Genomic DNA, 14,424 nt, shown 5'->3' with positions numbered 1-14,424 from the left:
ATATGGTTCCCCCCAGCACCACCAAGAGTAATTCCTGAGTGCAGATCCAGGAGTAACCCCTACATATCTCTGGGTGTGACCCCAAAAGCAAAATAAAATAAAATAAAAGAATAGAGAAGATGCATCGTGGTAGAGAGGTATGGGGGACTCCAAAGATATGGAGTGCTGAAACATGCTTATTTATTTTATTATGTCTAGCTATCAGTACCATCAGGCCACACCTGATGGTACTGAAGGCTTACTCCTCGTTCTGTGCTCAGGAATCACTCCTGGCAGTCTTGGGGGGCCATATGAAATGCCAGGGATAGAACCCAGGTCAGTCACACGCAAGGTAAATGCTCCACCCGCTGTGCTATCTCTCTGGCCCTGAAGTATGGTTCATTATAGATTTGTACAGACAAGAAGCCACCACCCCAATAAAGAGCACAGGGCACCTCTTTCTTGCCCTTTGGGGCAGCCTCGTGCCTCTGTTCTGATTTCCATCACTTCAGGTGAGTTTTGTGTGTTTCTGGATCACGCCCGAGGACTCCCACTGTACACTGTGTTGCTGAAGCTCATTTAGCCAGACATGGGGTTTTCAAGATTGGTCCCTGTTCCTCGCCTTTTTGTCACAGTTGGTCTAGTATCCCCGAGGGATTGCTGAATCTCTGAAATATTGCTTGTTGCTGTTTTGGGGCCACACCTAGCTGTGCTCAAGGGAGGAGGGGACCGTGCGATGCTGGGGACGGAACCCAGGTCTCCTGCTCGCTGAGCACATGCTTAGCCTGTTGGACCATCTCGCCGGCTCTGAATCACTTGCGTTTTCCTTCCCTTTCCACGGGTAAGTGCTTTCTTTCCCAGATCAATCATGTTACAGAGCCCATCTGAGGTGCCCGCCCCGCAGCTTTCCTAAGTCCCCCTTCTCTCAGAACTGACTCAGCTCTCCCCCATGGCCCATGGCCCGCACCCACCCCTCCTTGGAGCTCCCTACCCGGCTTCCTCCACTGTCCTGCTGGAGACCCGGAGGCTGCGTCTCCTCCATCTCCCCCGACAGACCGAGCTCTGCACGTCGGGGCACAGCTGGCTCTCGGGAGGAACTCAAGAAATCCTCCCCACCCCGTCCCCCAAACACGTAGACTTTCCCCTGGGAACTGTTGGGGATCCTGGCCTCCCGCCCTCTCCCTCCTTGGCAGCTGCGGTGACGCACCCAGGGGCGGGTGGCCCGCCCCGCAGCGGACGCTGATTTGACCCGGTTGGGCAAGGCCAGGGTCGCCTGGGGGGAGGTTACTCATCCTGGGCTAAGTAAGAAGGCCCGGGCCAGTCGGAGGCGGCACTCCCAGGGGGACACCAAGCGAGCAGGTCGGAGCTATGGACTCCGCCAGGACGGCGGGTGCCCCGGAGAGAACGTGGAGGCTGGGCTGGCGGCTGCTCCTGCTGTGTTTGCTGCTTCGAGAAGGTGGGTTTGGGAGCTCTGAGGGACCCTTCAGAGAGTCTGTGGGTAGGGCCCCCAGTCTGGGCAGAAAAATAATGGAGCGGGTCCCCCAGACTAGATAGAAGGGCTGCGGGAAGGGTTTCCCCAGACAGGATAGAGGGGCTGTGGGACAGACCCCCCTAGAATAGACAGAGTGCTGTGAGAAGGGCCCCCTAAGACTAGACAGAGGGGCTGTGTGAAGGGCCCCCTAAAACTAGACAGAGGGCTGTGAGAAGGGACCCCAGTTTGAGAAAAAGAGCTGTGGGAAGAGTCATCACAGTCTGGACAGAGTACTGTGACGTGCCCCCCACTATTTATGGTAGGAACCCCCTACCTGGGCAGAGAAGATCCACAGGAGGGTCCCACACCATAGGGTTCTATGCCCAGGCTCCAAGTTGGGGGCGGGATTCCTGCTCCTGCCGTGGATAAAGCTGTATCCCGGGGAGGCTGGTGGTGCTGGCTGGAGAAGGCTGTCTGGGTGGGGGTGACTCAGTGCCCGCCTTCCTGCGCCCCCAGGAGCACAGGCCCTGGAGTGCTACAGCTGCGTGCAGAAGGCAGATGATGGCTGTGCACGGCACAGGATGAAGGTGGTGAAGTGTGCACCCGGCGTGGATGTCTGCACGGAGGCTGTGGGGGCCGTGGAGACGAGTAAGTGGGGCCCCTGGGGTGGTCCCCTTTCAGGCTCCTGACCCTCTCTCCCTACTCACTTCTACACATCCTTTCCATCTGCACTGGGTCCTTTAAGCTCTCCATTTTGGCTTAGAAGGGTGAGGGGTGAGGATCAGAAAATGGATGGTGTGAAGTGGGTGCGCCCCGATCTGGAACTTGGTCACCCCTTCGTCATTTTTTTTTTCTTGTGTGCCACACCTGGTGATGGCTCTGGGGATATAAAGCATGTGCTTGGCCCCTTGAGATATCTCTCCAACCCCACTGTTTACACTTTTCTTTCTAAAACCACAACCTGAGGTGCTTAGGGGATCATGTGGTGTTTGGGGATTGAACTTGGGTCCCCCACAGGCAAACATGGAATCCAGCCCTTTGAGCTGCTATCCCTGGCCCTCACTGAGACTTCCCTGTCCCTCAGTCCCTGTTGGAAACCTGTCTCCCCCTTACAAAGGGGACCTAGTGAGGAAGTGCCCCCTCTGGGCTTCTCCCAGCCTGGGGTCCGACCCTCCTAATCACTCTCAGTGGGTGCCACCCCTGAGGGCATAGGTCCTAGAAGGAACCATCCTCATGTATTGTGTCCATTTTTTGTTTGTTTGTTTCTGTTTTTTTTTTTTCTTTTTGGGTCACACCCAGCGATGCTCAGGGGTAACTCCTGGCTTTGCACTCAGGAATTACTCCTGGCGGTGCTTGGAGGACCATATGGGATGCCGGGGATCGAACCCGGGTCAGCCGCGTGCAAGGCTAATGCCCTACCCGCTGTGCTATCTTCCGGCCCCTGTTTGTTTCTGTTTTTGAGCCACATCCAGCTGTGCTCGCTGTGCCTTCTGGCTCTGCATTCAGGAATCACTCCTACAGGTGCTTGGGGGACCCTATGGGGTGCCAGGGATCAAACCTGGGTACACATCCTCTCTGCTGGACTATTGCTCCGGTCCTCCAAATTCTTGTTTTCTTTTTCTTGGGTCACATCCCGGCGATGCACAGGGGTTACTCCTGGCTCTTGCACTCAGGAATTACTCCTGGTGGTACTCAGAGGATCATAAGAGATGCTGGGAATTGAACCCGGGTCGGCTGCGTGCAAGGCAAACGCCCTACCCACTGTGCTATTGCTCCAGCCCCTCCCCCCCAATTCTTTTTGATGGGTCTCAGTTCCCAGTGATGATGCTCTCCCGTGTTGCGCCCCTCTGACTCCTAACTGCGTTCAGCCCTTTCCACTCTGTCCATCCTCTGGTCTGTACCTTCCGGCCCATCTACTGGAGGCTCCGCCTCTGTCATGTTTTCTCCTGGAAGGTCCGCGGTGAAGCCCAGGACCCAGGGAGTCTGTCCTCAACCAGTCCAAGTGTGTTGGGGTTCAATTGGAGGCTCCTTCTCTGACGGGGTCCTCTCCCCTGTCCGCAGTCCATGGGCAATTCTCGGTGGCAGTACGGGGCTGCGGCTCAGGACTTGCTGGCAAGAATGACCGCGGGCTGGACCTCCACGGGATTCTGGCCTTCATCCAGCTGCAGCAATGCACCCAGGACCGCTGCAACACCAAGCTCAACCTCACCTCGCGGGCGCTCACACCAGCAGGTCGGTGGGGGCGGGGCCTAGGGCGGGGGGCGGAGTCACGCGGGACCATTAACTGTGCTCATATTACATAGGCAGAGGGGCAGGGCCTCTGTGGGCGGGGCCTCTGTGGGCGGGGCTTCTTGTTGGTTCAGGATGTTAGGTTCTTGAGGGTTTAGAGGCCCACCAGGGTGAAGGTTGGACTTTAAGATCCTGGGGTCCCGAGCCCTCTGACTGCTTTCTTCCCCGTGCAGGCAATGAGAGTGCTCCTCACCCCAACGGTACCGAGTGCTACAGCTGCGTGGGGCTAAGCCGGGAGGCTTGCAAAGGTACTGCGCCTCCTGTCGTGAGTTGCTACAATGCCAGCGACCGTGTCTACAAGGGCTGTTTCGATGGCAACGTCACTCTGACTGCAGGTGAGCGGGCCTGAGCACCCTGGACCTCCTGCGGTTGAGATAGCTTCTTTGAGACCTTGTGATCAGCAGGTGCTTCTTTACCTTCAGGGTTCTCCCACCTTCAGCGGATTCTGGGAACATCAAGAACTAGGTTCTTGGCATCATGATTAAAACATGACTATGCCCAAGTACACCACGAGGATAGAGATGCTTATTTTTGCTAGAGTTCTTCCTTTCTTTCTTCCTTTCCTTTCCTTCCTTCCTTTCCTTTCCTTCCTTCCTTTCCTTTCCTTCCTTCCTTTTCCTTCCTTCCTTCCTTCCTTCCTTCCTTCCTTCCTTCCTTCCTTCCTTCCTTCCTTCCTTCCTTCCTTCCTTCCTTCTTTCCTTCCTTCCTTCCTTCTTTCTTTCTTTCTTTCTTTCTTTCTTTCTTTCTTTCTTTCTTTCTTTCTTTCTTTCTTTCTTTCTTTCTTTCTTTCTTTCTTTCTTTCTTTCTTTCTTCCTATGAGGGGGTGGGCAAACCAGAGATGCTCAGGGTTTATTCCTGGCTCTGAGCAGTAATCAGTCCTGGAGGAGTCGTGGGAAACAATATGTGATGCCAGAGATCCGATACGGTTTGTCACGTGCAACGCAAACTCTTGGATCCAGGCGCAGAATTTTAGTAGAGATGCTCAGGTTCGCAGCCTCCTGCCTCGATGAACCATGGGAGGGAATGTTCTTTAAACCCCGTGGTCCACCGGGCATGTTCTGATTGAGACTAAACATTAGCAGCCAGGTTTGCCCTGTACGTTGTTGGTTCTGTGAGCCACCGGAGTCCTAGCCCTGGCCAAATCTTTATTCAAAGGCATCGTGGGACTTGTAGTTCAGGTGCCACACCTCTCCTCTCAAAGTATTATGGGAAATGTGGTTCACCGTGTGTCCAGTACTGTAACACTCGATTATCGACATGGAGTCTGAACCGAGTTTTGGATTAACGATGCAAAGCCCTTTCTCGGGCTTCTTGTTTTGGGGTTTCTCGCCCCTGAATTTTACTTGATCTGCCCTGCCCTGCTTCCTCCAACCTCACTCTTGTTCGTGTCTCCCTCCTGCAGCTAATGTGACCGTGTCTTTACCTGTCCGGGGCTGCGTCCAGGATGACCTTTGCACTCGGGATGCCGTGACCGGCCCCGGGTTCACGCTCAGCGGCTCCTGCTGCTATGGGTCCCGCTGTAACTCGGACCTGCGCAACAAGACCTACTTCTCCCCCAGAATCCCACCTCTGGTCCTGCTGCCGCCTCCTCAGACCACCACGGAGGCCCCCACCACGCCGGCCCCCACCACCCCGGCCCCCACTTCCACCCCCGCCCCCACCACCCTGCCTCCCACCTCGTCGTCCCAACCCACCCCAGCTCCTACCAGGCAGACGCCTCCGCAGGAAGTGGAGCCCGAGGTCTCCAGGAGAGAGGAATCGAGCTTGGCAGGCGGGGCTGCTGGCCACCAGGAGCGGAGTAACACGGCCCAGCACCCCGCAAGTGGGGGGGCCCCCAATAAGGGCTCGGCAACTCGCTCTGCCCAGCTGGCGGCTCTTGTGTTGGCCGTGGCTGTGGGTGCCCTGTTATGAGAGTGAAATATCCCCCAGGTCCTGCTTCCCTGGCCCTGGGCAGCCTCTCCTTCCTTCCCACCAGTGGACTGGGCTGGCCTGGCCCCTCTTCTCCCGAGCTTTCCCAGGACCCCTGCTCCTGCTGCACTGGTTTGCAGCTTTGGGAAATAAAGTGACTCTTGTATATATCCTGCGGGGGTGTGCTAGGTTTTTGAGGGCAGGGAGAGCTTCTCCCTGGCCTTGTGGCCCTTGGGACAGAAGTCAGGCCACAGGGAAGATGGGACAGGCCCCTGGGAAGCCAGCCTGGAGGGTGGGGCTGTGGCCGAATGAGGTTTCCTGCTGGGAAGGTGACCGGCCCCTGCCCCATCCTGGGTGGCATCTTTCTGCCGCCTCCCACTGCACTGTGAGTGAGCTCCAGCCAGGACGGGGCTCTGACACTCAAACAAGGTTGAATTGCTTTGTCAAGTGCTAGAAAAGACTGTGCAAGCTCATTTCCACACACAGAGAAGCTGAGTGCTGAGCTCAGGCCCCGGGAAGCTCGGAGTGGAACTTCTTTCCTCTCGCTAGGGGTGTAGGGGGCGTGGAGGGGAGCCGGATGAAACTGCTAAGCAGTGTCCTGGGGTGAGTGAGGTTCTAGAGATTCTAGGGAGCAAGGGGATCTTTGCTTGATGATGGTGGGTGCAGGTGTTCAGGCCCCACGCCCCTTGATCACTACCTGGGTTGCTTGAGAGTCATTTCCTGGAGCAGGAGAGGTAGCTCTGCCACTCAGGCCCAGGTTCAAATCTCAAGCTCTGAACACCTCCAGGAGTGATCCCCGAGCACAGGGCCAGGAGGAGGCCCTGAGCTCGTTCCCAAATATGAAAAGTTCATTTATGTAGATTTAGACTCCAGATTGCAAGGACTATTGAAGGAAAAGATTTTGACATTGTTGAAAAGAAGAATATCCTCCCATTTTTCCAGGCAAATGTGATTTTCTTCTCACCCTTCAACCAATAATACAAAATAAATAGATTGAAGGCCGTTGTTTAGAAGTCTTCTAGTAAGCTAGATAGGAAAGAGATTTGCAAAAATGTAAACTATCGCTGCCCTTCTCAAAATGTTTTTTCGGGGAAAATACACTTTTTCGTTTGTAATACACTTGCTATCATGTACACATGTAATGGGTTTCTATTGTTAATAAAAGATACTTCAAGGGACTAAATGGCATGTATTATTGTTAATAAATGGTATTTTAATTGAAAAGCTGTTTTCTATTAGCACTGTAGCACTGTCGTCCTGTTGTTCATCAATTTGCTTGAGCGGGTACCAGTAATGTCTCCATTGTGAGACTTATTACTGTTTTTGGCATATCAAATACGCCACGGGTAGCTTGCCAGGCTCTGCTGTGCGGGCGGGATACTCTCGGTAGCTTGCCGGGCTCTCTGAGAGGGATGGAGGAATAGAACCTGGGTTGGCTGCATGCAAGGCAAATGCCCTACCCACTGTTCGATCGCTCCAGTCCGTTTTCTAATAAAAAAGTCATTTAGTGCATTGATCCCCACATCCTCTCATCCAAAACATTTGAGAGCTGCTACCATTTTCCCTTTGAGTTGAGGATTTGGGGCCCAAAATCCTGCCTCATCTTGTCGTCCAGGTCACAGCCTAGAAGCCTGGACAAGCCTGTCTGGTGAATGATGGGGAGCAGAGGTCGAGATGTGGGCACCTAATTGGGCTGAAAAGATAATATCGGAGGTCAGGTGCTTGCCAGGGGTCAACCCCAGTACAAACTCTGCCCTTCCATGGATCCCCAAGGGCCAGGGATCACTCGAGCACAGAGCCAGGAATGGCATCTGAGCACCAATGGGTGTGGCCCCCAAACATAAAGAAATAAAAGAACATTGCTGACATCACCATTACTAATAGGAAGTAGTTGGAGGTAATAATAAAATAGCAGCAAATGCAATTTTATTTATTTATTTATTTTTATTTTTTTGCTTTTTGGGTCACACCCGGCGATGCACAGGGGTCACTCCTGGCTCATGCACTCAGGAATCACCCCTGGCGGTGCTCAGGGGACCATATGGGATGCTGGGATTCGAACCCGGGTTGGCCGCGTGCAAGGCAAACGCCCTACCCGCTGTGCTATCACTCCAGCCCCAAATGCAATTTTAATAACAAAGGCCACCAGACAAGTGGCGAATCAATAGCGGTAATTCCAAGGTATGGGGAATGATAGTTAATTAATTAATTAATCAATTTTATTTTTGTACCACACCTGGTAATGCTCAGGGGTTACTTCTGGCTCTGCACTCAGGAATCACTGCTGTCAGTGCTCAGGGGATCACATGGGGTGCTGGGGATTGAACCTGAATCTGCTGCATGCAAGATGTGCCTTATGTGCTGTGCTATCACTCAGATCTCTGTTAGTTATTTGTAAAGTGCTTGAGCTGAGGATGTTTGCACCCATCATCTCGTTTAATTTTTTATTTTCTTTTTGGGTCATACCTGGTGATGCTCAGGGGTTATTACTCCTGGCTTTGCACTCAGGAATTACTCCTGGCGGTGCTCGGGGGACCATATGGGATGCTGGGAATTGAACCCAGGTTGGCCGCATGCAAGACAAACGTCTACCCACTGTACTATCATTCCAGCACCTTTCTTTCTTTTATGCTTACTTTTGGCCATACTTGACTGTGCTTAGGGGTTACTCCTGGCTCTGAACTCATAGGTCACTCCCAGAGGGAGTGAAGGAACTTGGGTTAGCTGCGCCCAAAACAAATGCCCTGCCCACTGTACTATCGCTCTGACTCCATCTTGTTTCATATTTTATATAAATTTTCACTTGGGATGACTGGAGAAACTGAGGTTCAGAACCAAAATTACAGTTTAGAATATATTTATGGTGTGCCAAGGGCTATTTTAAGTGCATTGCTTGGATTAGCACATTTCATGCATTAGCAACCATCCTATGAGGCAAGTACGAAGCATCTGCATGTTACAAGAACAGGAAGCCAAGCCCAGAGAGGTTGAGCAACTTGACCCAAGTCATCCAGCAAACAAGTGGCAGAGACAGGCTTCAAACTTTTGATGTTTCCTGTAGCCTTGCTAGACTTTAGACAACATTTCTCTGGCCTTTAGACCCCACGCACCCTCTCATTCTGTCTCTTGCAGGGTCTCAAACAAAGTCTCCTGAGCTGGGCTTGGCAGCTGTTTTTCAGCTGCATCCTGCAGTTCAACTTTTAGGGGGGTGCGGAGCTACTTTGTGGGGGACCGATCCTGCCTCTCCTGCAGACCAAACATGTTCTACAGCCCTTTGAGCCCATTTTCCAGACCCTAAACTGTCTCTTAGGGCTTTTCCTTTTAAAACTGTATTAATTATTCTTTTTTATTTAAGGGGCCTCACTTGGGAGGCAGTGCTAGAAGGCCCAAAGGCCCCCACCCGTGATTTGGCTAACTGGGTTGGTGGTTCGATGCCAGGATCTGGGGCTATGGTGTTGCTCTGGCCCTGTGGTGCCAGGGATACCCAGGATCGCCCTGGTGGTACAGGGGCCCTCCAGGGCTGCATCTTGTGATGCTCCAGACCCAGGAGTTGAACCTGTATCTAACCACTATTCTACCCCCCATCCCAGCCCCAGCACCTTAACTTTATTTTTTTTAAAATTTATTTATTTTTAATTAGAGAATCACCGTGAGGGTACAGTTACAGATTTATACACTTTTGTGCTTATACTTCCCTCATACAAAGTTTGGAACCCATCCCTTCACCAGTGCCCATTCTCCACCACCCGTAAACCCAGTGTCCCTCCCACCCTCCCCAATCCCATCTCCCCCCCACCCCACCCTGCCACTGTGGCAAGGCATTCCCTTCTGTTCTCTCTCTCTAATTAGCTGTTGTGGTTTGCAATAAAGGTGTTGAGTGGCCGCTGTGCTCAGTCTCTAGCCCTCATTCAGCCCGCAACTCCCTTCCCCCACATGGCCTTCGACTACAATGTAGTTGGTGATCGCTTCTCTGAGTTGACCTTTCCCCGGAACGTGAGGCCAGCCTCGAAGCCATGGAGTCAACCTCCTGGTACTTATTTCTACAGTTCTTGGGTGTTAGTCTCCCACTCTGTTATTCTATATACCATAGATGAGTGCAATCTTTCTATGTCTGTCTCTCTCTTTCTGACTCATTTCACTCAGCATGAAACTTTTCATGCCCATCCACTTGACTACAAAATTCTTGACCTCCTTTTTTCTAACAGCTGCATAGTATTCCATTGTATAGATGTACCAAAGTTTCCTCAACCAGTCATCCGTTCTGGGGCAGTCGGGTTTTTTCCAGATTCTGGCTATTGTAAACAGTGCTGCGATGAACATACATGCAGCACCTTAACTTTAGAAGTAACCAGTTTTCTTCCACTTTTTCCCACCTGCAGACTGGAGTAAACAGGAGAAATGGTTCACAGGCTAGCTGGTTCTGGCCAAGACAGAAACAAACACCAATGCCGGCAGTATCTTCCTTATTAAATCCAAAGTCATAAGTGGGCATATTTTAGCAAAGGCAACATCTTGTGTTGTTTAGAGGTTAGAGCTTTTGGGTGATTGCCTGGAAATCCCCACAAACCAGCACCAATCCATGGATCGCCAGTTAGAGAACAGGGCTTTGGATAACTGGCTAGTCTAAATCCACCCTTTGTTTGCTTTTTGCTTTTGGGCCGCACTGGGCGATGCTGAGGGGTTACTCCTGGCTCAGCACTCAGGAATTACTCCTGGCAGAACTCAGGGGGCTGAATGGAACATGGGAATTTGAACCCGGGTTGGCTGCATGCAAGGCAAGTCTCTACTTGCTGACTTGCTGTACTACCTTTCTAGCCCCTTTCCACCCTTTATATATATATGCTTACTTATATATATATCTTATATATATATATATATATCTTACTTATATATATATCTCCAGAGGCTGGAAAGATTGTACACAGACAAGGCGCTGGACTCCAGGAATGATTCCTGAGTACAGACCCAGGAGTCAGCCCTGAGCAGCACTGTCATATATGACCCCAAATCCAAAACCAACCAAACAAAATTTTCAAACTTGAAAAACCCTCTAGCCAGGTCATTCAGGATGATCTTTCTTAAGGACCTGCAAGCAATTCTTTGAAAAATTAAAAAAAAAAAGTGGAACCTGGATCTGCTGATGCATGCAAGGCAAGTGCTTTACCCACTGTGCTTTTTGGCCCTGTGTCTGGGCTTAGCCTTGACAAGCTGCTAACCCCGTCTCAGTCTCAGTCTGAGAGTTTGGTCACTCAGACTGTCTTTGTCATCTTGGTTTCAGAAGACGCCCAGGTTCTTGAGTGTGTTGAGGTCAGAAGCGTTCCTTTCATTCTCTGGACTCTATGAGGTGCCTTTTTGGTTCTTTTTGTTGCTGTTTGTTTGTTTTTTAGCCACACCTGCTCAGGGCTGACTCCTGACTCTGTGCTCAGGGACCACCCCTGATGGGGCTCAGGGAATCGAACCCCAGACTGGTTGCATGCAAGGCAAATACCCTACCCACTGTACGATCACTCTGGCCCCCTTTTCTGTTCTTTGAAGGAAATCCCAGGTGGGGAAGAGACTGAAGAAATCTCCCCCTGGGGTTTCTGAGCTGGAAGTCCCTGATCTCTCCCTCTTCGTGTCCTGACTCGTTCCCCGAGTCCTGCTGGGATCTGCCCTGGGCGGATGCTACTTTCAGCCTCAGAGCCACTGCAGATGGTGAAGGATTATTATTATGAAGTCACGGCTTTCACCCGACAGGCCGTGCTCTCATGGCAAAGCTTCTGTTGAACTCATTCGTGAATGTGGGAACAAGTACAATGACCACGGGCAGTTCAAAGGAGACTGCTGAGAGTATTTGCACCTGGGCAATGCCAAGATACCTTGATAAATGGACAGCAGTGGGTCAGCACCCAGGAGGAAATCATCAACCAGTGTTGCTGTCACAGGTTTATTGCGAGGCGAGGTGGCCATAACCCAGCAGGGTCTACTCCCAGCCCCAGACACTGTCCAGATACTGTGTCATGAGAGATGCGGCAGGGCCAGAAGGAAGCCCTGTGGCTTAGAATATCAGATGCTGCAAGGCAACAAGTTCAAGTCCCAGTGCTGTTCCGTGTGCCGGGAGCCATCCTGGCAGCTTGGCTGTCCATGGCAAGCAGTTTCCAGCCGCAACTCAAGGGGTGTGAATCCCCGCCCCAGCCCAGCTCATTTTCTTTTCTTTCTTTCTTTTTTCTTTTTGAGATACACCTAGTGATGGTCTGGGTTACTCCTGGTGGTGCTCGGCCGACCTTCTGGGATGGTCCCATATGGCCCGAGGATTGAACCTGGCTCAGCCACGTGCAAGGCAAACGCCCTACCTGCTGTTCTATCGCCTTGGCCCCATGAATCATTTCCTAATTAGATTCAATTTATAGGAAATTAGGAAATTACAAGCACCACAAAAAAAGATATGGCCCCTATGAACACAGCCACATCACAAGGAGAGAGAGAGAGAGAGAAAGAGAGAAAGAAAGACAGAGAAGAGAGAGAGAGAGAAAGTGTGTGTGTATGCCACACCATTGCTCAGCATGCCACCCTATGAGCCTGTGTGCAAAGAAGGACAGTGAAAGAGAGTGTGGACATGGCTAGCCCCTACATAAGGGTATGGCACGGCCACCCCACAGGCACCACTAGACAACCGCCAGCCTGGGCCACAACTACTACTGTAACAACCAAGGGCAGGAATTGGAACACCAAATCCTGTGGCTGGAGTGATAGTACAGTGGGTTGGGTTTCTACCTTGCATATGTTCAACCCAGGTTCAATCCCTGACATCCCAGGTTACTCCTGGCACCCAATCTTCCAAGTCTGCCAAGAGTAACCCTTGAGCACAGAACCAGAAGTAAGCCCTGAGCATCTCTGGGTGTGCCCCTCCCCCCCGCCGCCAAAAAAATAAAAACACACAGAAAAGAGAGGAAAAAAGTTGGAGTTAGGCCTTTTGCAAAGACAGGAGGGAGAGAGCAGGGTGCGTTTCTTGTGGCATGATTCCCACATCGATGAGCTGTGGCTGTCACATACACGGCTACAGCTGTTGTCCCAGGGAATGTGACTGTTCCGAACCTCATGTCATGGAGTCGGAGTTGGACTCACACAGGTCCTTCAGCAATCCACTGGCCCTCACATGCCTCACGCTGTAGGAAGGGGTGTGTTTCCCCTTCCTGCAGACCCCTGGGCCGGGAATGAGCCCTGCGAGTCATGCATTGAGTGGATGTGGACCTTGCTCTGTTCAGTGGGGTCTCTTCCAAACTCTGAACTGGACTCACCCGCGTGGTTGTTTTTATTCTTTCTAGGACTTAGTGACTTAGTCTTGCAGTCCGCTGGAACAAAGTGTCACACTGGAGGAGCTCAGAGCAGGAAAAAGCACCCTTTCCCTGGTGCACCCATATGTCTAGGTTTGTGATGCAGGTCATCCCCTGCCAGCTCTCTAGGGGGCGCTGATCCTGCGCTCCCTCCAGGTTCTGGCTGGCCTCAGCATTCCTGGGCTTGTGGACACATCACTCTAATCTCTCTCCCTCCTCATTCACATGGAACTCTTCCTTCCTACGTTCAACTTTCCCTCTTCATATAAGGACACCAGGGACCTCCTTTGTTTTTCTTATTTATTTGTGGCGAGGGGAGATTTGGGCCACAATCAGTGGTGCTCAGGGGCTACTCCTGGCTATGTGCTCAGGAGTGACCCCAGATGAGCTCCAGGGACCTTAGTCAGTGCCAAGGATTGAACTGGGACACTTGTAAGGTCAGTGCTTTCCCCCCACTATTGTCTCTCATCCTCAAGGCCTTATCTTAAGTCACTTTGCTCTGTAATGAATTATTTTCTTTTCTTTATTTTTTCTTTTTGGTTCACACCTAGCGATGCTCAAGGATTACTCCTGGTGGTGCTCAGTGGACCTCATGGGATGATACCTTATGGTTCGAGGATTGAACCTGACTCAGTCATGTGCAAGGCAAACGCCCTACCTGTTGTATTGTTGCCCCAGCCCCATGAATCATTTCCTAATTAGATTCAATTTATAGGTTCCTGGAGGTTTGGAAATCAATTTTTTTTTTTTTTGCTTTTTGGGTCACACCCGGCAATGCACAAGGGTTACTCTTGGCTCTGCACGCAGGAATTACTCCTGACAGTGCTCAGGGGACCATATGGGATGCTGGGAATAGAATCTGGGTCGGCCGCGTGCAAGGCAAACACCCTACCCTCTGTGCTATTGCTCCAGCCCTGGGGGTTTGGACTTAACAAACTTTTGGTCTCTTTTGGGGGGAGGGTTGGGTCACATCCAGCATCATTCAGGCTCTGTGCTCAGGGATCACTTCTGGTGGTGCTTGGGGGACACTGTTGGGTTCTGGGGATTGAAACCAGGTCAGCCACATGCAGACAAGTACCTTAGCTGCTGTACCATCTCTCTAGCCCCTCAACTGTGTTTCTTTCTTTCTTTTTCGGTTTTTGGGTCACACCTGGAAGGTTTCTTCATAGCTCAACACTCAGGAATCACTCCTGGTGGGGCTGGGGGGACCACATGTGGTACCCAGAATAAAACCTGGGTTGGCCACATGCAAGGCCAACGCCCTTCCCACTGTACTATTGCTTCAGCCCTTGACTGTTGTTTTAATATGTTTTGTGTCACTGCAGACTAATGCACTGACCTGCTTTTCACTTGTGTGTGGTCCAAAGGCACTGAGGGAAGAGCACTGGAGAGAGATGAGAAGGCCCGATAGGAGAGTCGCTAGTGATTCTCCTATCCATGCGGGCTAATTTCTGGGCAGAATTG

At 51.7% G+C, this 14,424-nt stretch overlaps 1 protein-coding gene across 1 annotated transcript; it reads left to right on the top strand.

Moving 5' to 3' along the window:
* Positions 1-1,307: 1,307 nt before the first annotated feature.
* On the top strand, positions 1,308-6,144 carry LYPD3 (LY6/PLAUR domain containing 3). The gene is made up of 5 exons (XM_004621411.2): positions 1,308-1,435; positions 1,967-2,098; positions 3,512-3,682; positions 3,913-4,074; positions 5,142-6,144. Exons 1-5 carry the CDS (start codon positions 1,348-1,350, stop codon positions 5,648-5,650), a joined length of 1,062 nt encoding a protein of 353 aa, XP_004621468.2. The 5' UTR covers positions 1,308-1,347; the 3' UTR covers positions 5,651-6,144.
* Positions 6,145-14,424: the final 8,280 nt, after the last annotated feature.

Source organism: Sorex araneus, chromosome 8 (genome assembly GCF_027595985.1).
Source record: "Sorex araneus isolate mSorAra2 chromosome 8, mSorAra2.pri, whole genome shotgun sequence".
Classification (NCBI taxonomy): Eukaryota; Metazoa; Chordata; class Mammalia; order Eulipotyphla; family Soricidae; genus Sorex; species Sorex araneus.
This window is presented reverse-complemented; position numbering and strand designations above follow the sequence as displayed.